Genomic DNA, 26,488 nt, shown 5'->3' with positions numbered 1-26,488 from the left:
CTAGTGACCTAGGTTTACAGAAAAATGAGTAAACTAAGATAATTGGTGCAGAAATCCACTTCTGGGGCCCACTTGGTGTGTGCTGGGGCTGAGACTAAAGCTTTCCACGTGTAAAGGCCTTTCTTGGCGTCAAACTCCAGGTTTTGACGTGTTTTGGGCGTTCAACTCCGGATTATGACGTTTTTCTGGCGTTTAACTCCAGACAGCAGCATGTACTTGGCGTTCAACGCCAAGTTACGTCGTCTATCCTTGCGCAAAGTATGGACTATTATATATTGCTGGAAAGCCCTGGATGTCTACTTTCCAACGCCGTTGAGAGCGCACCAATTGGACTCCTGTAGCTCCAGAAAATCCATTTCGAGTGCAGGGAGGTCAGGATCCAACAGCATCAGCAGTCCTTTTTCAGCCTAAGTCAGATTTTTGCTCAGCTCCCTCAATTTCAGCCAGAAAATACCTGAAATCACAGAAAAACACACAAACTCATAGTAAAGTCCAGAAATATGATTTTTGCCTAAAAACTAATAATAATTAACCAAAAACTAATTAAAACATGCTAAAATCTACATGAAATTACCCCCAAAAAGCGTACAAAATATCCGCTCATCACAACACCAAACTTAAACTGTTGCTTGTCCTCAAGCAACTAGATGAATAAAATAGGTTCTAACAGAAATTAAGAAGTAGTATATATTTCAGAGTTTTAGATGAAGTTCAAATTTATTAGATGAGCGGGGCTTGTAGCTTTTTGTCTCTGAACAGTTTTGGCATCCCCCTGTATCTTTAAATTTTCAGAATAATTGGCATCCTTAGGAACTTAGAATTCAGATAGTATTATTGACTCTCCTAGTGTAGTATGTTGATTCTTGAACACAGTTATTTTATGAGTCTTGGCTGTGGCCCTAAGCACTTTGTTTTCCAGTATTACCACCGGATACATAAATGCCACAGACACATAACTGGGTGAACCTTTTCAGATTGTGACTCAGCTTTGCTAGAGTCCCCAGTCAGTGGTGTCCAGAGCTCTTAAGCACACTCTTTTGCTTTGGATCACGACTTTAACCACTCAGTCTCAAGCTTTTCACTTGGACCTTCATGACACAAGCACATGGTTAGGGACAGCTTGATTTAGCCGCTTAGGCCTGGATTTTATTTCCTTGGGCCCTCCTATCCATAGATGCTCAAAGCCTTGGATCCTTTTTACCCTTGCCTTTTGGTTTTAAGGGCTGCTTGGCTTTTATTCCTTTTGATTGTAATTATATATATATATATATATATATATATATATTTTTGACTGCTTTTTCTTGCTTCAAGAATCAATTTCATGATTTTTCAGATCATCAATAATATTTTTCGTGTTCCTCATCCTTTCAGGAGCCAATATTCATCAAATTCAAAATACAATTTATGCACTGTTCAAGCATTCATTCAGAGAACAAAAAGTATTGCCACCACATATAATTAATTATAAATTTTATTATTAAGAACTCGAAAAATATAGATTACTTCTTTATTCTAAAATAAAATCTACTACTTTATTCATGCCTGATGATGATGAGAAAAATAAACTATAGCTTAATTGGAAATAAAATCAAAATAGACATACTAATTACTACTAAATATCTCCTAAGGTGAATTTCAAATAAAAAAATGCTATCACTAAATTAAAGCAGGAAAATTGGAACTCAGCAACCTTTTGTTTTGAGGAAGGACGTGTTCTTCTAATCTCTGGGGTGTTGTTCAAGGATTAATTTTTGGCGCTTCAGCTCCCTTAGATCACGCCCTTGCTCCTCCTGTTCTTTGAGCAGTTTGCAAAGCATGCTACTTTGATTATTCTGTTCTTCCTTTATTTGATCCATAGCTTCTTGCAATCTGGAAATAGAGGCTTCAAGATGTTCCCAATATTCGAATTGAGGCAGTTCTGGGAGAGCTTCTTGTGCTCTCTTCCTGGTTGAATCATCTTGTTGCTGTCTGACCATTGATATTCCAGTAATTGTCTTTTCAACTGGGATGTACTCTGTTATTCCCATCTTCACTCCGGCATCTTTGCAGAGCATAGAAATTAAGCTTGGATAGGCCAATCTGGCGTCTTTAGAGTTCCTGTTTGCTACTTTGTATAGCTCGCATGAGATCAGTTGATGGACTTCTACCTCTTTTCCCAACATGATGCAGTGAATCATGACAGCTCTTTTGATGGTTACTTCAGAACGGTTGCTGGTGGGCAATATGGAACGCCCTACGAAATCCAGCCAGCCTCTGGCTACTGGTTTTAGATCCTCCCTTTTTAGTTGAACTGGGTCGCCAGTTGTGCTGGTAGTCCACTTGGCTCCAGGAACGCATATATCTTCCAAGATCCTGTCCAATCCTTTATTGACCCTCATCATTCTCCTATTAAAGGAGTATGGGTCGTCTTTTAGTTGAGGAATCTTGAATATCTCCCTGATCCTGTCAGGATTGGTATGAATGATCTTTCCTCTGACCACAGTTTTATGATCAAAGATAGCAGCTCCAACGATTCTTTGCCTTTCTGTCTGCCATAGATTAGCATAGAACTCTTGAACCATGTTTCTTCCCACTTTTGTTTCAGGATTGGCCAGAATTTCCCAATGCCTGTTTCTGATTTGCTCTTGGATCTCCGGATATTCATCTTCTTTCAAATCAAATCTGACTTCCGGGATCACTGATCTGTGACTCATTATTTTATAATAATGATCTGAATGTTCTTTAGATAAGAACTTCCCTTGATTCCAAAGTGGCTTTGGAGCGCTTTCTTTCTTGCCCTTTTGGGTGGGTTGTTTTCCTCTTGGGGCCATGAATTTGATGATCACGGATATCCACACCAAACTTAAACTGTTGCTTGTCCTCAAGCAAAAAGAGAAGAAAGAAGAGGGATAGGAGGAGAGCAGTTTGGATGATGAGGAGGGCGCCGAACACAAGATATAGGGAGGGGGGTGGGTTATTTTTCGAAAAATAAGAAAGAGATAAGATAAAAGATATGATTTTAAAAGATATGATTAGAAAAAGATATAATTTTTAAAAGAGAAAGATATGAATAAGAATTTAAAAGACAAATCTGAAAAATTTAATTTTGAAAAAGATTATTTTTAAAAAGATAATTGAGTTTTGAAAACAAATTTTTAAAAGAGTTTGATTGGATTGAAAATTAATTTGTCCTTTATGGATTAAGATACCTTTGATATTTTGAAAAAGAGATATTAGAAATTAGGATTTTTAGAACTCTAATTTTGGGATGAGAGATGATAATTTGAAATATGTTGATGCAAGAAATCATGAATTGAAACATAAAAATTTGGAAAAAATATAAAGAAAAACGAAATTGTACCTCCTCCCACCATCCTGGCGTTAAACGCCCACATGGTGCATGGTTTGGGCGTTTAACGCCCATGTGATGCTTCTCCTGGGCGTTCAACGCCCATGTGATGCTTCTTTCTGGCGTTGAACGCCAGGAAGTCCTTCTTTACTGGGCGTTTTTCTAAACGCCCAGAATGCTAGCAGATTGGCGTTAAACGCCCAGAAGGTGCATCTTTCTGGCGTTTAACGCCCAGAAGATGCTCCTTTCTGGCGTTTAACGCCCAGAAGGCTACCCTCACTGGCGTTAAACGCCCAGTGGGTGCTTCTTTTGGGCGTTTAACGCCCAAAGTGTTTCTTACTGGCTTTTTCATGCCAGTGAACTTCCAAATTTCTCTGTAACTCTTGGGACTTCAGTTAATTTGTTATTTCACCTTTGAAGATACGTAGACCTAAACCTGTAAAGAAAGAAAATTTATTTAATTAGTAATTTAAACTTTGTATATGGCTGGGTTGCCTCCCAGCAAGCGCTTCTTTAATGTCATTAGCTGGACTATCACTGATTCTTCAATTAAGTCTCAGTCTTGAGCATTCTTGCTCAAAATTGCCTTCAAGATAATGTTTAACTCTTTGTCCATTGACAATGAACTTTTTGTTAGAGTCATTATCTTGAAGCTCTATGTAGCCATATGGTGATACACTTGTAATTACATATGGACCTCTCCACCGGGATTTTAATTTCCCGGGGAATAATTTGAGCCTAGAGTTAAATAGCAGAACTTTCTGCCCTGGTTTAAAGACTCTGGATGACAATTTCTTATCATGCCATTTTTTTGCTTTTTCCTTGTAAATTTTTGCATTTTCAAAAGCATTGAGTCTAAACTCTTCTAGCTCATTTAACTGGAGCAATCGTTTTTCTCCAGCTAATTTGGCATCAAGGTTCAGGAATTTGGTTGCCCAGTAGGCCTTGTGTTCCAGTTCCACTGGCAAGTGACACGCCTTTCCATACACAAGCTGGTATGGAGAGGTCCCTATAGGGGTCTTGAATGCTGTTCTGTATGCCCACAGAGCATCATCCAAGCTTCTTGCCCAATCCTTTCTGCGGTTAATTACAGTCCGTTCCAGGATTCTTTTAAGTTCTCTATTTGAGACTTCTGCCTGCCCATTAGTCTGTGGGTGATATGGAGTAGCCACCCTGTGGTTGACTCCATAACGGACTAGAGCAGAGTAGAGCTGCTTATTACAGAAATGAGTACCCCCATCACTGATTAACACTCTGGGGATACCAAATCTGCTGAAGATATGTTTCTGGAGGAATTTTAACACTGTTTTAGTGTCATTAGTGGGTGTTGTAATAGCCTCCACCCATTTGGATACATAATCCACTGCCACCAGAATATAGGTGTTTGAGTATGATGGTGGGAAAGGTCCCATGAAGTCAATACCCCATACATCAAACAACTCAATTTCCAAGATTCCTTGTTGAGGCATAGCATAACTGTGGGGCAGGTTGCCTGATCTCTGGCAACTATCACAGTTAAGCACAAATGCTCGGGAATCTTTATAGAGAGTAGGCCAGTAGAAGCCACTCTGGAGGACTCTTGTGGCTGTTCGTTCACTTCCAAAATGTCCTCCATACTGTGATCCATGGCAATGCCAAAGGATCTTCTGTGCTTCTTCTTTAGGCACACATCTACGGATTACTCCGTCTGCACATCTCTTAAAGAGATATGGTTCATCCCAGAGATAGTATTTTGCATCTGTGATTAATTTCTTTGATTGCACCTTACTGTACTCCTTGGGTATGAATCTCACTGCCTTGTAGTTTGCAATGTCTGCAAACCATGGCACTTCCTGGACGGCTAGTAATTGCTCATCCGGAAAGGTTTCAGAAATTTCAGTGAGAGGGAGGGACGCCCCTTCCAATGGTTCTATTCGGGACAGGTGATCTGCTACTTGATTTTCTGTCCCTTTTCTGTCTCTTATTTCTATATCAAACTCTTGCAGAAGCAGCACCCATCTGATGAGTCTGGGTTTTGAATCTTGCTTTGTGAGTAGATATTTAAGAGCAGCATGATCAGTGTACACAATCACTTTTGATCCTACTAAGTAGGATCTGAATTTGTCAATGGCGTAAACCACTGCAAGTAGCTCTTTTTCTGTGGTTGTGTAATTCTTCTGTGCATCATTTAGCACACGGCTGGCATAGTAAATGACATGCAAAAGCTTGTCATGCCTTTGCCCCAACACTGCACCAATGGCATGGTCACTGGCATCACACATTAGTTCAAATGGTAATGTCCAGTCTGGTGCAGAGATGATTGGTGCTGTGACCAATTTAGCTTTCAGAGTTTCAAATGCCTGCAGACACTCCTCATCAAAGATAAAGGGCATGTCTGCAGCTAGCAAGTTGCTCAGAGGTTTGGCGATTTTTGAAAAATCCTTTATAAACCTCCTATAAAACCCTGCATGTCCCAGAAAACTTCTGATTGCCTTAACATTAGCAGGTGGTGGTAATTTTTCAATTACTTCTACCTTAGCTTGGTCCACCTCTATCCCCTTGTTCGAAATTTTGTGCCCAAGGACAATTCCTTCAGTCACCATAAAGTGACATTTTTCCCAGTTTAAAACCAGGTTAGTCTCTTGGCATCTTTTCAGAACAAGTGCTAAATGGTTAAGGCAGGAGCTGAATGAGTCTCCAAATACTGAAAAGTCATCCATGAAGACTTCCAGGAATTTTTCCACCATATCAGAGAAAATTGAGAGCATGCACCTCTGAAAGGTTGCAGGTGCATTGCATAAGCCAAATGGCATCCTTCTGTATGCAAATACTCCAGAAGGGCATGTGAATGCCGTTTTCTCTTGATCCTGGGGATCTACTGCAATTTGATTATAACCTGAATATCCATCCAGAAAGCAGTAGTATTCATGACCTGCTAGTCTTTCTAGCATCTGGTCTATGAATGGTAAAGGAAAATGATCCTTTCTGGTGGCTGTATTGAGCCTTCTATAATCAATACACATACGCCACCCTGTAACTGTCCTTGTAGGAACCAGTTCATTTTTTTCATTGTGAACTACTGTCATGCCTCCTTTCTTAGGGACAACTTGGACAGGGCTCACCCAGGGGCTGTCAGAAATAGGATAAATAATCCCAGCCTCTAGTAATTTAGTGACCTCTTTCTGCACCACTTCTTTCATAGCTGGATTCAGCCGCCTTTGTGGTTGAACCACTGGCTTGGCGTCATCTTCCAACAAGATTTTGTGCATGCACCTGGCTGGGCTAATGCCCTTAAGATCACTAATGGACCACCCAAGAGCTGTCTTGTGCGTCCTTAGCACTTGAATTAGTGCTTCCTCTTCCTGTGGCTCCAAGGTAGAGCTTATAATTACAGGAAAGGTTTCACCTTCTCCCAGAAATGCATATTTCAGGGATGGTGGTAATGGTTTGAGCTCGGGTTTTGGAGGTTTCTCCTCTTCCTGAGGGATTTTCAGAGGTTCTGTTATCTTCTCTGACTCCTCCAAATCAGGCTGAACATCTTTAAAGATGTCCTCTAGCTCTGATTCGAGACTCTCAGCCATATTGACCTCTCTTACCAGAGAATCAATCATGTCAACACTCATGCAGTCATTTGGGGTGTCTGGATGTTGCATGGCTTTGACCACATTCAACTTGAATTCCTCCTCATTGACTCTCAAGGTTACTTCCCCTTTTTGGACATCAATGAGGGTTCGGCCAGTTGCTAGGAAAGGTCTTCCTAGAATGAGAGTTGCACTCTTGTGCTCCTCCATTTCCAGCACCACAAAGTCAGTAGGAAAGGCAAATGGCCCAACCTTGACAATCATGTCTTCAATCACGCCTGATGGGTATTTAATGGAGCCATCAGCAAGTTGAAGACATATCCTGGTTGGTTTGATTTCTTCAGTTAAACCAAGCTTTCTGATAGTAGATGCAGGTATTAGGTTGATACTTGCCCCAAGGTCACATAAAGCTTGCTTGGTGCAATTACCTTCTAATGTGCATGGTATCATAAAGCTCCCAGGATCTTTAAGCTTCTCAGGTAAGCTTTTTAGAATGACTGCACTGCATTCTTCAGTGAGGTAAACCTTTTCAGTCTCCCTCCAATCCTTCTTATGACTTAAGATCTCTTTCATGAACTTAGCATAAGAGGGTATTTGCTCAAGTGCTTCTGCAAACGGAATCTTTATTTCAAGAGTCCTGAGATAGTCTGCAAAGCGGGCAAATTGCTTATCTTGTTCCGCTTGGCGGAGTTTTTGAGGATAAGGCATTTTGGCTCTGTATTCCTCAACCTTAGTTGCTGCAGGTTTATTACCTACAGAAGTGGGTTGGGAAGCCTTGTTATCAGCACTTGTATGTGACTGATTCCCCACTGGCATTTGAATGCCAGAGGTAAGAGCTGGAGTGGCGTTAGACGCCACTTCCTTGCTTGTTACTGGCGTTTGAACGCCAGAACCATGCTCCTTTTGGGCGTTCAACGCCAGATTCAAGCTTGTTTCTGGCGTTGAACGCCAGGAATCAGCATGGTCTGGGCGTTCAGCGCCAGCTTTATCCCTTTCTGGGCTCTGCTTGTCCTCAGAGGGATTTTTATTAGCTATTCGTTCATGTCCTTGCTTCTTGCTGCTTTGAAGTGAGGTATTTAATGTTTTCCCACTTCTTAATTGAACTGCTTGGCATTCTTCTACTATTTGTTTTGACAGTCGTTTTTCTGTTTGCTTTAATTGCACTTCCATGTTCCTGTTTGCCATTCTTGTTTCCTGTAATATCTCCTTGAATTCGGCTAGCTGCTGAGTTAGAAAGTCTAATTGCTGATTAAATTCATTAGCCTGATCCGCCGGACTGAGTTCTGCAGTTACTGTTTTAGCTTCTCCTTTCATGGAAGATTCACTGCTTAGATACATATGTTGATTTCTGGCAACTGTATCAATAAGCTCTTGAGCTTCTTCAATTGTTTTTCTCATGTGTATAGATCCACCAGCTGAGTGGTCTAGAGAAATCTGAGCTTTTTCTGTAAGCCCATAGTAGAAGATGTCTAATTGCACCCATTCTGAAAACATTTCAGAGGGGCATTTTCTTAGCATCTCTCTGTATCTCTCCCAAGCATCATAAAGGGATTCATTATCTCCTTGTTTGAAGCCTTGGATGTTTAGCCTTAGCTGTGTCATCCGTTTGGGAGGGAAATAGTGATTCAGGAATTTTTCTGACAGCTGTTTCCATGTTTTTATGCTGTTCTTAGGCTGGTTATTTAACCACCTCTTAGCTTGATCTTTTACAGCAAATGGAAACAGTAGTAATCTGTAGACATCCTGATCCACTTCCTTATCATGTACTGTATCAGCAATTTGCAGAAATTGTGCCAGAAACTCTGTAGGTTCTTCATGTGGAAGACCAGAATACTGGCAGTTTTGCTGCACCATGATAATGAGCTGAGGATTCAGCTCAAAGCTACTAACTCCAATGGAGGGTATACAGATACTACTCCCATATGAAGCAGTAGTGGGGTTGGCATATGACCCCAGAGTCCTCTTGGACTGTCCATTCAAACTTACTTCCATAATGGAATACAAGTTGAGAATTTATAGGTTAATTTTTTAAAAAAAAATGGAATAAGTAATAATAATATATAAAAGGAGTTAAAATATATATATATATATATATATAAAATTTTTTTTTTTTGTTTTAAAAAAAATGAAAACGAAATAAATAAAAGAAAGTGGAAATATTTTGAAATTGAAAATTGAATTTTTAATGTAAAATTTTCGAAAAAGTAGTTTTAAAATTAGTTAGAAAATAAAATTTTTTTTTTTGAATTTTGAATTTTATGATGAAAGAGAAAAACACACAAAAGACACAAGACTTAAAATTTTTAGATCTAATGCTCCTTATTTTTCGAAAATTTTTGGAGGGAAAACACCAAGGAACACCAAACTTAAAAATTTTAAGATCAAGACACAAGAAAAACTCAAGAACACTTTGAAGATTCACAAGAACACCAAGAACACAAGAAAGAACACCAAACTTAAAATTTTTAGAAAATCAACACAAGTTTTCGAAAATTGTGAAAAGATTAACAAGAAAACACCAAACTTAAAGTTTGGCACAAGATTAAATCAAGAAAAATTATTTCTGAAAAGGATTTTCAAAAGAACTGGTGCCCAATTGCCAAGAACACAAGCCAACACTATAACCAACTGAATTAAAAATGTAATGTATTTTAAAGATGTATTATTTTTATGGATAAACTAAATTTTTGAAAACTAATGTTTTGAAAAAGCACAAGAAAAACAAGAAAAGACACAGAACAAGAAAAACTCAAGATCAAACAAGAAAAATAAGCAAGAACAACTTGAAGATTAATGAAGAACAAAAAATCACAAGTCGAAAATTTTAAAGAGAAATATGAGATATGCAATTGACACCAAACTTAGAACAAGACACTAAAACTCACGAAAATTGGCAATTAATTAAGAGAAAAATAATAAATTTTGAAAAGAAATTTTTTTGAAAATAAACTATCCTATCAAGATTTAATGACTCTATAACAATAAAAAAAAATAAAAATAAAAATAAATTATTCCTAATCTAAGAAATAAAATAAGCCTTCAATTGTCCAAACTCAATAATCCCCGGCAACGGCGCCAAAAACTTGGTGGACGAAATTGTGATTCTTGATTAGTGGCTCCTTGGCATGTGCCAAAAAGTTAAACTAACTCAACTAACTGATTACTTCCTTTTCACAATTCCGTTCAACTAACCAGCAAGTGTACTGGGTCGTCCAAGTAATACCTTACGTGAGTAAGGGTCGAATCCACAGAGATTATTGGTTTGAAGCAATCAATGTTATTTTATTTGGCTTAGTCAGGATACCAATAGGATTCTTTAGCCTCGTATTTTCGTTGCCAATTAGAGCGTAGAATAAATAGTTATTACTTTAATAATAGAGAATAAAAGCGTTACTTGTTGTGCAGTAATGAGGAATATGTTGGAGTTTTGGAGATGCTTTGTCCTTTGAATTTCTACTTTCCCTAGGCGTCCTTTTCTCACACGCATTGTTCCTTCCATGGCAAGCTCTATGTAGGGTGTCACCGTTGTCAATGGCTACTTCCCATCCTCGCAGTGAAAGCTATGCACGCACTCTGTCACAGTACGGCCAATCACCGGTTGGTTCCCGCTCCTACTGGAATAGAATCCCTCTTTTGCGTCTGTCACTAACGCCCAGCAGGTTAAAGTCTGAAGCACGTCACAGTCATTCAATCCCGGAATCCTACTCGGAATACCACAGACAAGGTTTAGACTTTCCGGATTCTCATGAATGCCGCCATCAATCCGGCCTATACCACGAAGATTCTGTTGGGGAATCTAAGAGATATTCATTCAGTCTGATGTAGAACGGAGGTGGTTGTCAGGCACACGTTCATGGGTTGAGGAAGGTGATGAGTGTCACGGATCATCACCTTCTCCACAGTTAGGCGCGAATAAACATCTTAGATAAGAACAAGCGTGTTTGAATGGAAAACAAAGGAATTGTATTAAATCATCGAGACGCTGCAGAGCTCCTCACCCCCAACAATGGAGTTTAGAGACTCATGCCGTCACAAAGTATGTAATTCAGATCTGAAAAATGTCATGAGGTACAAGATAAGTCTGTAAAAGTTGTTTAAATAGTAAACTAGTGACCTAGGTTTACAGAAAAATGAGTAAACTAAGATAATTGGTGCAGAAATCCACTTCTGGGGCCCACTTGGTGTGTGCTGGGGCTGAGACTAAAGCTTTCCACGTGTAAAGGCCTTTCTTGGCGTCAAACTCCAGGTTTTGACGTGTTTTGGGCGTTCAACTCCGGATTATGACGTTTTTCTGGCGTTTAACTCCAGACAGCAGCATGTACTTGGCGTTCAACGCCAAGTTACGTCGTCTATCCTTGCGCAAAGTATGGACTATTATATATTGCTGGAAAGCCCTGGATGTCTACTTTCCAACGCCGTTGAGAGCGCGCCAATTGGACTCCTGTAGCTCCAGAAAATCCATTTCGAGTGCAGGGAGGTCAGGATCCAACAGCATCAGCAGTCCTTTTTCAGCCTAAGTCAGATTTTTGCTCAGCTCCCTCAATTTCAGCCAGAAAATACCTGAAATCACAGAAAAACACACAAACTCATAGTAAAGTCCAGAAATATGATTTTTGCCTAAAAACTAATAATAATTAACTAAAAACTAATTAAAACATGCTAAAATCTACATGAAATTACCCCCAAAAAGCGTACAAAATATCCGCTCATCAGCGCCTCTTCCCATGCTAGGCGCCACTTCCCAAAGTGGGAAAACATTTAATCTTTTTTATTTCCCACCTTCGAACCACATCATTCAACCATTATAAAAGCCTCACTCCCCACCTCCTCCCCCACTTCAACAATCCCTACATCACTCACCTTCGTTTTCTTTTCATCTTCTACTATCCCCTACTTTCTTCTTTCTTTTTCTTGATTGGGACAATCAAGTCCTAAGTTTGGTGTTGGAGCAAAACCTTATTTTTCCTTCTCTTTCTTTTAACCCCTATTTTTTTACACTTTTCCAACCTAATGGCACCACCAAAAAGCTCAGCCTCAAAGAAAAGAAGAACCAAGGAACCAACCTCTGGATCTTCAAGCTCTTTTAATGACTACAAGTTTCTTTCTGCATTCAACCAAAATCAATTTTATGGTTGGTTGAGTGAAAGGGAAATCATTCCAGAAGTTGGGTTTTAACTAGGAAGAATGAGCACATTAAAATCAATATTGAGATCGAGCAGAGGGGTTGGTAACTTCTATGCAACCTACAAGGAAAGTAGTGGAGAGCTTCGTGAGGGAGTTCTATGCCAACGTAGTACCTCAACCAGGGCAACAATATGGCCACATTAGATATGTAAGGGGGAAGTTCATTGACTACATCCCCTCTAGCATAGAAAGAATGCTAATGGTGAAGAGGACAAGCTCTACTCGGAGCTATAAAGAGAGAATGAAGCAGCAAGACCCTAGGTTTGAGGAGATTCTGAGTGAAATCTATGTGATGAATGTGCATTGGATAAATGACAAGGATGGGATACCTAACCAATTGAGGAGAAGAGATTTGAGCCCCAAGCTAGAGGGTGGCTAGAATTTGTGAGGAAGTCCCTAATCCCCACATCCAACACTTCAGAGGTGAACAAGGAGAGAGCTGTGCTCATCTACATCATCATGAGAGGAGAAAACATCAACGTGGGGGAGATGATCACCAACAACATTAACAAAGTGCTGAAAAGCACCAGTGACAACACAAGGTTGGCATTCTCCAGCATTATACAGAGGCTATGTGATGAGGCTGGAGTTGAAAAGATCATTGATGAGGTGCCTGTGAAGCAAGACAAGTTCATAACTGCCAAAAAGATGGCCAAAGTGGTGGCTGTCCACCCACTCAATAGGGCTAGAGAACGAAGAGCTCATGCTCATGAACCACAACAACAACAAGAAGAGGGAGAGGCTGAAAAGCAACCTCATTTTCTAGCACTTCAACCACCACCACACTACCAATATCAATAATTTCCAGAGGGATTCAACTGGGAACAATTGCAAGGAGATGTACACCAAATGAAGGGAGATCTACACCACTTGAGGGAAGATGTCAATCAATTCAAGGAGACTCAGCAACAATAGTGGAGCCAAGTCAACCAAAACATTCAACAACTCCAAGGGGGCTTTGAGAGCCTCAAGGAATAGCAAGATCAGATTAATTGGAGAGAGATGCAAGGAAGCTTAGGAATGATTCTGGAACGACAACTACAACAAATGGGGAGCCTTGCTGAATTCAGACACCTTTATGAAGCAAGGACTATGGCCAGAGGGGAATATGATGGCTATGCACAAACAAAGTTGAGCTACCTGTGCAATGCAGTGGCTAACATGAACCCCAATTACCCCACTTATATATAGAAATTGGAGGAACTCAGCTCAAGACAAGAAGAAATAGCATACCAACACAAGGAGAATGTAAAATCCTACATGAGATGGTTAGGATTCTAGAAGCCCAAGCCCAAGAATACCAAAGCTCAAGAAGGTTCCTCCAAGCCAGATGAAGGTGGCTCATCCCCTCCCAAGAAGAAGGACAAAGGGAAGGGGCCAATGAACTAAAGATGAAGCTACTCAAGGTTGTTAAGTACCATGGTTGACACTTTTCAATTTCTGAATTCTGTTTAAGATTTTGCTTTATTTACTTCTTGAATAATCATGCTAGGATAGTTTATATTTGGTGCTTACACTACAAGAAAAATACCCATTCAGCCACACTTTTTTTAAGCTACATTTGAAAAGCGTAGCCTATTCATAGAATAGGTTACGCTTTTCTCTGTGTTGCCTTTTTATAAGAGAAAAGGATACACAATTGTGGCATCATTTAAAAAGTGTAGCCTTAGGTATTATAGAAATCACTTATAAAGCGTAGCCGTAGATTGATACCTATGGATTCACTTTTCGTATCAAAGGGAACGCTTTTAGAGAGTAGCCTATTTATTAAGTTTTGGGTACATTTTAAAAGTGATGCCTAATGTATCTAGAACTAAAAACTTAATACTTGTAAATTTTTTCCCTCTTAACACTTGTAAATTGTTTTCCTCTTAACTTTTTATCCGGTTCACACTTAGTGAAAATTTTCCCTCCAAGAGAAGAAAACCATTTCACCTTTCACAAAGAAAAACCCTCAGCTCACACTCAGCTCACAAAGAAAACCATTTCACCCTTTTAGAAGAAAACCCTCATCGTCATCACCCTCAGCTCGTCATCGATCACCCTCAGCTCCCTCGTCATCACCGTCAGAAAACCCTCCTGCATCGCGAATCGAAGCTAACCACTGACCCCCACTCAGCACTCACCGCCACACACCACCCACCACTAACCACTAACTGTCGCTCGAAGCTAAGTCGCCCTCTTGCACTGATCGTAGCACGCCACCCAGACCGTTCATCTACCTTCGTAGTCTCTGCTCTCACCATCACTGGTCACCATCATCGTATCTGCGCTCACCGTCGCCGCTCAACCAAGTTGTCTCTGCTCTCACCGTTGCATCTCACTCTTGTTGTCTCTGTGCCGACGGTCGCCGCGCTCCTAGCATCATCATTCTCTCTGCTCACCATCATCGAGAAGGTGTGTATAGATTTTCATTTGGTTCTGAAATTGGAGGTTTAGGTTTCCGATTTAGGGTTTTTAATTTGGGGGTTTTGTACACTAATTGCCTGTTATCCGTAAAATCTGAAGTTTGGTTTAGTTCAAGTGATTCAGTTGTTGTTTACTGAAATCTGAATTGAGTAGAGGTTGCTTGTTGTTCTAAACCATACTTGTTTGGGTAATAGAAAAATGAAATGCAGTCACTGCCATCACATGGAACTAATTGGTTATGATTCTTTATTGCTTCCTTAATTGCCTCCGGTAAGACAAGGAAATCGAGATTTCTTAATATATTTCTGTCACGAATAATTCTATGAATCAAGGTTTCTTCTGTATAGAAAAAATCATTGAATAGTTCTTCTGCATAGAAATTAAAAGTAGTATATGGTTCTTTAATTAGAGGTCACAAGAGAGCAAAGTATATGGTTCTACTTGTATATGCATAGAGAGAAAGGGCTGAAACAGTTGATGGACAAAGATAGTGTGGTGCACAAGAAGGTGAAATAGATGAAGGATATGGCTGGAAAAGCTGTCCTTAATGGTGCTCTTCTTTGAATTCTGTTGAAGAACTAATTGAGGATATCGTAGGTAGCAATTTATAACTATTCTATTGTGTTTCATGAATATAGTTTTCCTTTCTTAGAATCAATGAATAAATTAGTGTGATAGAGAATTTTCTGACTAATATGATATAAGTTAGAAATTAAATTATTGTAGTTGGTCTATCAATTTTTCTTGAACTATTGCCAGATCTTTCTATTCACATATGCTCTATTTTAATGTTGACTAAACCTCTATGATAGTGATGCTATTAGCATTAGCACTAAGTCATACTTATTATCATTAGTGAAAAATTACAAATTACAATTTTTTTATCTTCGTGACCTACTTCCTTATATATACGCCTGCTGAATGGTGTTATCAAGTTTAAAAGCATTCAAACTACATTAAACAGTTGAAAGAAAGATCAAAAAAACTATGATACGAAATGCAACATAGTTAAGAAGTTATTAGATCTCTGCTTATCTGAGACAAAATCCTACTTAGTTTATTGAAATTCGATTGTTTTTAGGTTTTTTTATACTACAATATCTAGGAATATCAATATGTATCATTTCTCCTTTTGTTCATGGTTGGTTTTTTCATTAGCTTATACATTGATATTGAATCCTTGCCAGAAATATCATTTAAATTTTTTTTCCTTTAATAAAAACTCTCAACTTCTAATTCTAGTATCTTTAACATGCAATAGTTAGTTGTTGTTAAATTACTAAAATTCTGGGTCAGGTAAGGATCAGGATTCCTAAGATCACAGCATGATCTTTTGCAGAAGAATTACTAACTAGATCTTAATTTTGAATGAGTTCAGGCATGGTAAGACTTTGACCTATTGAAGCTTAGTCCATTGTAAGACATCAAGCCACAATTTTTTGTAGTTTCCTAAGGAATGCTTGAGCACAATGTTGGTGGGTTTCGATTTGACCAGAGAGAGGTAGTTCATAGTTGCAAGATTGATCCTTGTGTTCAGAGAGTTTTATCAGTATGTTAAACTTGTGTTCCATGTGATTGTATTTGTATTTTTCTTACTTATCTATTTTGAGTTTTTGACCTTAATTATGTGATGAATGTTGCAGGCAAGACGAGCTTTGAGGGCGTTGAGGGCAGTGGTGAGGCTGCAGGCTATATTTCGCGGAAGGCTAGCGTGGAAGCAAGTTGCTGTTACTCTAAAGTGCATGCAGGCTCTTGTTCGAGTTCAAGCTCGCGTCGCTAGGAATGTGAGGAACTCTCCAGAAGGGAAAGCCGTGCAGACACTATTAGATCAGTATCGCAATCAAATTGATCCTATCAAGGAGGCTGAGGTATTGTAAAAGCTTTTTAAATTCCTCCCCCCAAAAAAGATTCTATAATGGAGAAAAATACTCATGTCATCCAAAGATATATACATAACACTCAAGTTAGTCCTGCACTGATCTTAAATGTCATTGTAGTCTCTATTTTTTGAAATTGATATAAATTTTTAGTTCTCTTAGACATCAATATGTATCATTGCCAACTTGCTCATTCTGGTAAACTTTTATTTTTTTAATTTTCCCCACTTAAATCACCTCAAGTGAAGATATTTCTGGTGCTTTTTCCAATTTTAATCTGTACCCCGTACTGGGTATTTCAATTTGATTAATTTATTTATTTTTCTTATATTAATATAATAATAATAGTTTTTTTATTATGGTTATGAAATCTGGGTTCTGATTTTCTGGTCTCCTGAAGGATATGTGTGTGTGTGTGTGGCTTTTTTTTGAATTACTTAAAATGCACAAGTGTTAGCTTGGATCTATGTCTTTTGGTTGGTCATCCTAATAAATGGGGTTGCTTGGTGGTTTAGTATTGAGGGTTGTTCTACCTGCTCTGTTTAACTGTTTTGAGGGTACGGTTTATAATATTAGGAGTATGAGGGTGGTTGTTGTTCTGTCTTTGCTGAGGTTAATGGTGCACCTGTGTCACTTAATTAGGACATGTTGCTACAACACTATGCCATTGCCCATGTAATTTATCACACAATTCATGAAATATAACACAATTGATTACCTTGTTCTTGAAAGTTGGAGTCATCGATGCAAGAGTCCATGTCATCAAAACAAGATCCTTCAATTTTCACTCTTTATACTTGTCTGATTTTGTAGTTGATGGTTTTCCACCTTTTTTTAGCAAATTGAGATGAATTTTTTTCTTTTGAAAAATAATCTCCTAAAGATTGGCTCTGTACAGTGATGAGTATAGTTTTGTGCCATGTACTATCTAATTAAGATGCATGCCACATTATTATTGTGATAACAAATGATTATTGTTTGTCTACTTTAACTTTAATCTTTGTTGATTGAGATTCAAGAAACTGCATGTAATTAAACAGGATTAGATTAAAGAGAGGTGGCATTTATTTCTTTGGTCTCTTTAATTATAGTAATAAAAAAAGTCAAAACCCAATGAAATTGAAAATGAATTGAATCTGAATTATTTGACTGAAAAAAGGAAACATTAAAATTCTCTCCGCTTAAAATTTCTTGATTCCTTCAAATTTGTGTGAAAAAATCAGCTTGCATAAAGTTAATTAGAACTGTTTCCCTAAAAATTACTATTATTACAACTCTTTTAATTATTATTAAAGAACATTCTTTGCCAACTGGATATATAGTTGCATTGCTTGGGTGCTCTGTTTTCCGAAAGAGCCATTCCTATTATGGAATAGCCAAACAAGGGTACACTAGTTATGAATATCATGAGCTATGTATATATATCATATTGATATAACATGCTGGAGTGGATCACAGAGCAGAAGAATATTAATTAATTAAAAAATTGGAGTGGTAAATATCACAGTTTTACACAATAATATTTTGTATTTTTACTTAATTAGATTGTCGTTATCTGTTAAATGATTTAATTGTTGCTGCTGCTGCTGGGTCCCAAATCTGTTTGATTATATCAATTTAATTCTTGCTAAATGATGATTGTGCTAAATTCGTGGTTAAATGGTTGGATATGGCAATTACAATTTTTTTTGTCTGTAATTTTTACAGTTATTCGTGGTTAATTAACTACAAGAAAAATACCCATTCAGCCAAGGTTATATTATATCATAGGCTCTGCTCCGCAACAACTTCAAATCTGTGACTTATTGAGATTTATGATAATATTTTTATTCTTAATTATAAGTCGTTTAATAGTCAAACTGGTCCATGTGAAAAGATTTACGTTGTTCAATTCTGCATACTCCACATATAAAATAGTAATACTCCATTATATGTAGGACTGGCCAAAAATACATTGTTTTTAAAATAAAAAGGGCCTTAAGACAATAGTGAAAAACATTTTCATTATTATTTTGCTGCTTGAAAAGGGATAATCGGAAAGGTATAAAAAAATTAAGGACCTGAATTACCAGATTCTTTTCCAGATTCTTTTCACTATTCTTTTCCAGATTCTTTTCACTATTCTCTAAATGTATTTCATTCTTTACTGCTGCATGGATGACCCATGTGGTTTGCATGAATGGCTGCCAAGTTCATGGCTTACCAGTTACCAGGATAATATTTTGATTAGCTCATGACTTACCATTAAATCGTCTCACTTCTACTGACCTTAATTGAGTTTTGAGAAGCAAGATTGCTTCCTTTTATTTTTAGTTACTCAGTTACTCATGCTTTGGATTTGAATTTTGGGCTGTATCAGATTGCTTTTATTTTCCAAATAAGTTACCGACCTGAATTGAGTTTTTTTATTTTTTTCCCCTTACATTTTAATTATATCAGTTTAGAATTTATGAAAATAAATCAAGAGTAAATAATATCATAGTCTAATCTCTTAGAATTTTACTTGGTAACAAACAGATTGAAGTTTTTGGTTAAAGCTCCCAAGTGGATTTTGTCAAAACATTGATCGTGTCATGGCAAGGTACAATGCATACTTTTTTTTTTCACTTTATTATTATGCTATTAATTCATGTGTAGCTCCACTTTGATTGCTTTATTAGTTATGAAGTTGCAATTTAACTTATTATTTATGTACTATAAATTCTTTGTTTTCCTTAATTTGTTTTGCTTCAGCGAGTTTCTAGTAAAATGTTTAGAGAATTACTTCTAAAGATTAGGAACTATTTCCTAACCTAACTACAAGGCTATGAAGTCCGTTTCATAGCCCATGCCCCTTATATTTCATAACACCCTTCCTCCCCTACTCTTGTTATCTTCACTTTGCGACCCCTTATAAATTTTTCTCCAAAAAAATTTAATAATTATCGATTAGGTTTTGTGATATGCCGAAGGATTGGATGGATCTACCGGGTATAGCGAAGAGTATATCAATGGTGTTATTAGTTTCTTAGAGTTTGCATACTCTGAGGGAGAACCGGACGGACAACAAATTCAATGTCCTTGTAAGAGGTGTTGTAACATTGAGTGGTATAGAAGAGATGTGGTATTTGACCATTTAGTAGCGGACGGATTTGTTAAGGGATATAGAACATGGATTAATCACGGGGAATGGACAATTCCGATGGTGGTTGATGATGACACGGATGATGAAGGTGCACGCGATGACATCGAAGGACTGCTTAATGATGCATTTGGGGATCATGCTGAGGGTGTTACTGTAGGTCCAAATGAAGAGGCTAAAAAGTTTTATAATTTAATAGATGGGGCAAGTCAAGAGTTATACCCGGGCTACAAGAAATTTTCTACATTATCTTTTACCATCCGCCTGTACTTGTTAAAGTGTTTGCACGGTTGGAGCAATGCCTCCTTCACTTCCCTTCTTGAGCTATTGAAAGAGGCAATGCCTGAAATTAACATACCTCCATCTTTTCATAAGACGAAGGTTGTGATAAGAGATTTAGGTCTGGATTATAAAAAAATTGATGCTTGTCCTAATGATTGCATCCTGTATAGGAAAGAACTAAAGGATGAAACACAATGTCGTGAATATGGAACATCTCGATATACTAAAAATTCTAGTGATAATAGCGAGAACCAACCTCACAAGAAAGGTCGTCCTATTTCTGCAAAGACTCTGAGATACTTTCCTATAATTCCAAGACTTCAGCAATTATTTATGTGCTCAAAAACGGCAGCTAGTCTGAGGTAGCATGATGAGGAGCGCGTTAAAGATGGGACGTTAAAGCATCCTGCTGATGGACTGGCATGGAAGAACTTTGATGAAATGAATGAAGATTTTGCAAAGGAATCACGCAATATTAGACTAGGCTTGTCAAGTGATGGGTTCAACCCATTTCGTAGCATGAATATTTCATGGAGCACGTGGCCCGTAATGTTGATGGTATACAACTTGCCTCCATGGATGTGCATGAAACCTGAATATTGTATGCTTTCTTTGCTTATTCCTGGGCCACAATCACCTGGCAAAGATATTGACGTGTATCTACAACCATTGATGGAAGACTTGAAGTTGTTGTGGAAAATAGGGGTGGAAACTTATGATGCATCAAAGAATGAGACCTTTCAAATGCGGGCAGCTCTTTTGTGGACAATTAATGATTTTCCTGCGTATGCTATGTTGTCTGAGTGGAGTACAAAGGGAAAATTGGCTTGCCCTTGTTGCAACAAAAATACCTCTTCTCTACAACTAAAACATAGTCGGAAGATAGTTTATATGGACCATCGTGTCTTTTTACCCATGGATCATCCATGGAGAACCAATACAAGGTCTTTTAATGGGAAGCAAGAATTAAGACCCCCTCCACCTGTTATAGAAGGAACGGAAATTTTTGAGATGGTACAAAATGTTGAGAATGTTTTCGGGAAGAAGCAAAGTACATCTAATAGTTTCCCATGGAATTGGAAAAAAAGATCAATTTTCTTTGAATTGCCTTACTGGCACAAGAACCTGCTGCGTCACAACTTAGATGTCATGCACATAGAGAAGAACATACTTGACAGTATAATTGGAACTCTTTTGGATATCCCAGGCAAGACAAAGGATCATCTGAATGCTCGATATGACTTAAAAGATTTGGGGATCTGGAAAAATTTTCAACCAAAGGAGGTGAATAATGGCAAGAGAACAAAGTTGGCAAAGGCATGCTTTTCTATGACTGCTGTAGAGAAGTCAATTTTTTGTGGTGTTTTGAAAACAACAAAGCTACCTGATGGTAGTGCTTCGAATATATCACGGTGTGTACATCTAGCAGAAAGAAAAATTTCTGGGTATAAGACCCACGATGCTCATTTTTTGCTACACTACTTACTACCAATACCGATTAAAAGCATCCTTCCTGATCATGTGGCCATTCCGTTGATTCGACTAAGTTCCTTTTTTTCGTCGCATATGCAAAAAGTTAATCACACTGGAAGAGATAGATCGACTGGAGTTAGAGATTGTGGAAACATTATGCCACCTTGAGAGGATCTTTCCCCCTATTTTTTTTGACATAATGGTTCATCTTCCTATTCATTTAGCAAATGAGGTGAGATTGGGTGGTCCGGTGCAGTTTCGTTGGATGTATCCTCCAGAAAGGTACATGTGTACATTAAAGTCGTATGTACGCAACAAAAGTCGCCCCGAAGGTTCTATTGCAGAGGCATATCTGGCTGAAGAGTGCTTAACTTTCTGCTCAAGATACTTGCATGGAGGTGTGCGAACAAGACTTAATAAGCGACCTCGGAATGATGATGATCCTAATGACGATGAAGTTTTGCCTTCAAAGTTGTTTTCTAACAAAGGTCGTTCGTTAGGCGTGGGAAATGGAGAACCAATTAATCTCGATGACATATCAAGTGCTCAAGCCCATGTATATGTATTATACAATTGTGAAGAAGCCGCAGATTATGTTAGGTAACTTAATATAACTTATGTTTATTCACTAAATCAAGTGCATTTAAATTTTTTCCGATCAAACATAACTATTATTAACTACAGAGAGCATGAGGATGAGGTTAACAATCAGCGGGGAACAAAATGGAGAAAAGCAAAAGTGCACAGTAGAACCTTCTCGCAGTGGTTTGAAACTCGGGCGAGGGATCCAGATGTGCCTGTTTGGCTAAAAGAATTATCTCGAGGTCCAAGCTCTGTTGCAAGAAGATTTTCTGGATATATAATTAATGGATATAGGTTTCACACTGTGGGGCGTGAGGCAAGGAGAAAAACACAAAATAGTGGTGTCACATTAACTGCTTTAACTTCAAGCTTTGCAAGTGCTAAAGATAAAAGTCCAATTCAAGACACTGTAGCTTATTATGGCAGGTTATTTGAGATAGTAGAGTTAGATTATTTTGGGCGTTTTAAGGTTGTATTGTTTCGGTGTGAGTGGTATGATGCTGGGAGAGACAAGTATGGTCTTACATTTGTTCAGTTCAATAAGAAATGCTACCAGAATGAACCTTTCATACTAGCATCTCAAGCACATCAGTGTTTTTATGTGCAAGATCCATATGAACATAACAAACATTATGTTATGGAAACTATCCCAAGAGACTTATTTAAAACAAATGACGAATCTGAGTCTGAGGCCAGTCAAACCTTCTATAGTGAACAACACGAGCATATAACAAGTCCTGCTATACCAGCTGATGATGGTGAACTTATTCTGGAGAGGAATGATCTACGACCTACAGTTATTGAAACGGTTCCCCAAGTGACTTCTGCCCAAGAATATGAGGCAGATTTCATTTGAGATTCTGATTCTGATGGGTCAGCCTAAGCAATTTATTGCTTAATATGTACATATGTATAACTAAGTTTTCTTCACCTTTTTATTTGTAAGTCATATTTTTGTTTTATTTTTTTATTTTGTTAGTGTTTCTTATAGGATATGTCATTTTATTGCTTATATTAACTCGAGTTAACTAATTTATTTGTGTAGGAATAAAGAATTTATTGATCTTAAAGCAACATCAAGTAAGAATTTACTTCGACAATTTGAAGCCAATAGACAAAGGATTGTAAATGAACGCAAGCAATATGTGATGCAAGGTGCAGCATGTAATGACAAGGAGGAAACTATGCCAAGGTTGGATGTTGTCGAAAGTCAAAAAGAGTTGAGTGCAACCAAAGGAGTGAAGAAGTGTACGTCAAAGAAGCTGGATTTTACTCATTTACAAAGCACACTCAGCACAATCAACAAAAGGATGAATTTTACGCCTGAAACCCTGGAAGTACAGCCAAGCATTCCTGCGCAACAGCCAGAAAATAAAAAAAGAAAGAATCACTTGACTGTGGCTATGGCTGAGAAAAAGAAGCATGAAGTACAACATGAACCGTTAACACAAGGCTTGAACAATTCTAAGCTTACAAAGGTGGGTGCAAATGAACTTAAAAGGAAGCTCGATCCAATTCGTAATATGAATAATAACATGCCAACAACTGTAAGCCAAGATCGGAGTTGTGCAAATTCTACTCAGCTCACAATCAACCAAATGCAGCAGCAGATTATTCAAGTCACACATGGTAGAACTCAAAAAAGGCAACATGACACTACTTTGCTGAGTTCAAACTCTACCCCACAAGCTGAAGATTTAATGTCGGAGCAAGATGGATCAAGAAAGGAAAAGAGCAAGCCAAGGGTAAAGGCTACAACTATTGATGAATTTTTAAAAAAAAATGGGATAGATGTAGAAATTGATGGACTAAGCTCTGAACTAAGTGATGATGTGGGAGATAGCTTTCCACTTGATGAAAATTATTATTCACATGTGATGGAGGACATTGATGATGACGAAGGTAATTTATTTCTATCATTTTTTATATTTTTTTGTAAATCATAATGCTTAATTTTTCAATTGGCATCACTAATTACTCCCTAATTTTCCCCCTACTGCATGAAACTAGGAGAGCCAAAGAAGAAGAAAACCCGGGGAAAAACAACTTGCAAAGAGATTTATGCAAGAACTATGGAACAGCGGGAAGAAGTTATTTTTGATATTGGACAGCCAGTAGGACCAACCGATCAAAGTGTGTCTAACTTAACTAGTTTCATAGGAACAATTGGGAGAAATAAAAGATTTGTGAGTCTTTTGTACACTAGCTGGCATGCTGTAACTCCTAAAGCTAAGAAATTCATGTGGAACTATGTTAATGTAAGACTCTTCTATTATTATTAAATGTCGATTATTTTAAATATAGGAAGGTGCGTATAACACTGTTGATATCATGCAGACCAAGTTTATCCTCCCAGACAGTGGAGAAAAGTGGGTAATCTAAGCAATTCGGGATGCTTGGAAGCGGTTCAAGGGAAAGATTAAGCAAAAGCACTTTGTTCCCTTTGATACCATCGAAGATATGGTGAAAAATCGACCGACACAAGTTCCAGAAAGTCAATTCATAAAATTGATCTATTATTGGAGTCATCCTACAATCCAGGTAAAATAGTTGGTACTTTAATTGCAAATATATTATTGTTTGTTAAGACATAAGCAAAATAATAAAATTTCAATTGATAATGTTGGAATCTGTCCTCTCTCATGCTGTACAAACACATATCCATTCTGATGTAGGTTCTTGAACTGAATTAAATTTTTTTAGGATATATTGCTGCCAGTTCCATTCTGAACTTCTGAATTTCTGTATTTACAATTCTATTTTTGGCTACTTTGTTTGCTGTAATTTTAAGTTGCTGCAATTCTATTTTCTATAGTTTTGTTTTGTGCAATTTTGTTTTCTGCAATTCTATTTTGTGCAATTATACCTACTACTATTCTGGTTGTTGTAATGTTGTTTGCCGAAGCATAATTTAATTATATTGTTCTCTGTTTCTATATGCTAACCTTTTATTCAATTATAGTCAATAAGTGAAAAAAATAAGAAACATAAAGAACAGCAAAAGTTTTCACATCGCATGGGGCCAATCAATTTCGGAAGAGTACGAGTGGCTCTGGTATACTTATTTCATATTTGTGCTGGGATTTGTTTAGTTGATTTTAGTTATGTTGTTATAGACTTACTTATTTAAGGCTTTATTTTATAGCGCGCGACAAAGGAAACAAATGAGGAACCAAAAAGGTTTGAAATGTTCCTTGCTACTCGAACAAGTCGGAAAAGGAAGGAAGTTGATCAGGAAACACAAGATGCAATTGTATGAGAATTCATTGAATTACTAATGATTATAAATCAAATTTAGGATACGGTAACTAATTCTATGTCAAATGTTTCTTTTAATTAGGATGAATTCCAAAACCGGCAAGCTGCTGGTGAAACAGATGAGGAAGCTTTTGAGTCTTTATTTGGAAAAGAACAACCAGGTCGGGTTAGGTGCTATGGAAGATCTATTACACGACGTGACTTAAAAAAGCATGCAGAAATTTATGAACTCAAGCAACAACACCAGGAGGAAGTCACATCTTTGAAGGCTGAACTTGGAGACATGAAGGCCAAACAGCAGCACCAAAAGGCTGACCTTCATGGATTGCGAAACATGATTAAGTTACTAGTTCAGCGATCTGAACCTGGAATGAGTCCGGAAGAAATTGAAGCTTTGTTACAAGATGCCCAACACTCTCCAATTGATGCAAATAGCGCTCATGGATCAACACATATTCCAAACATAAATATGGTATGACCAGTTTTTTCTTATTCCATAATATTTGTTTATATATTGTTAATTGTTAATTAGGATTTTGAGTTTAAAATTTTTATTTGTTAGAACTTAGGAGGATGCCATATCTTTTTAATTTGAACTGAAACTGAAGAAGATGGAAGCTGTGATTTAGTTTTTTTGGTTTTGTTTTTTCATTATGTAATTTTAATATTATTGTTATCAGGGTGAAAGCTGTAATTTTTCTGGTTTTTCTGATTTTTCTAGTTTTGGTTTTCTGATTTTTCTGATTTTAGTTCCCATTTAGTATGAAGTTGTGTTAGTCCGTTTTTTAGTTGTCCTTTATGGTGATTTATAGTATCCCCCTGAATGTGATTGTTATTTTAAAGCAAAAGACTTTGGTGATATGAAAAGTAGAGTAGTTTCAATTATCCTATGCCTCTCGGATATTGTATGTGTTATTAATCTGTTAATTACTTTTTTCTTCTTGTACTTTTTCAAATTATAATTATTTTTCTATATAATTATGCAGGATAATTCTGAAGATGTGAATGAAGATTGAGATGCTTATCATGATGGTTTATTGACAAAGGTGGAAATTGAAAGATGTATGGTTGATGATGATGTCTTTTATTAGAAGCTAAGATACATTTATATGATATAATATTTTGATTTTTCCTAGTTTATTAGTAGTAAACTCTAAGTGCATTATATGAGTATACTTATTCTAGTTTGAGATGTATGAATGCTCAAAATTATGATCATTCCAATATTTTTGGTTCATTGTATACTTATATTTTGTTTCAGTATAATTTTTATTGTTTAAAGATTATTGTATAGTATTATTATATATGTATACATTTTTATTTTATAATAATTAACTAATTTAATTAACAATACAGGATTATATATATAATTATATTCTCAAATATTAGAGTTTAGATAAAAAAATTGTTAGAA

General features: G+C 37.3%; 1 protein-coding gene across 1 annotated transcript; it reads left to right on the top strand.

Moving 5' to 3' along the window:
• Positions 1-22,964: 22,964 nt before the first annotated feature.
• On the top strand, positions 22,965-26,090 carry LOC130966399 (uncharacterized). Its single transcript, XM_057891196.1, has 9 exons — positions 22,965-23,718; positions 23,827-24,074; positions 24,121-24,189; positions 24,779-24,871; positions 24,962-25,069; positions 25,157-25,546; positions 25,755-25,764; positions 25,918-25,979; positions 26,061-26,090. The coding sequence occupies exons 1-9, from the start codon at positions 22,965-22,967 to the stop codon at positions 26,088-26,090; spliced, it is 1,764 nt and encodes a 587-aa protein (XP_057747179.1).
• Positions 26,091-26,488: the final 398 nt, after the last annotated feature.

This window comes from Arachis stenosperma, chromosome 3 (assembly GCF_014773155.1).
Source record: "Arachis stenosperma cultivar V10309 chromosome 3, arast.V10309.gnm1.PFL2, whole genome shotgun sequence".
NCBI classification, from domain to species: Eukaryota; Viridiplantae; Streptophyta; class Magnoliopsida; order Fabales; family Fabaceae; genus Arachis; species Arachis stenosperma.
This window is presented reverse-complemented; position numbering and strand designations above follow the sequence as displayed.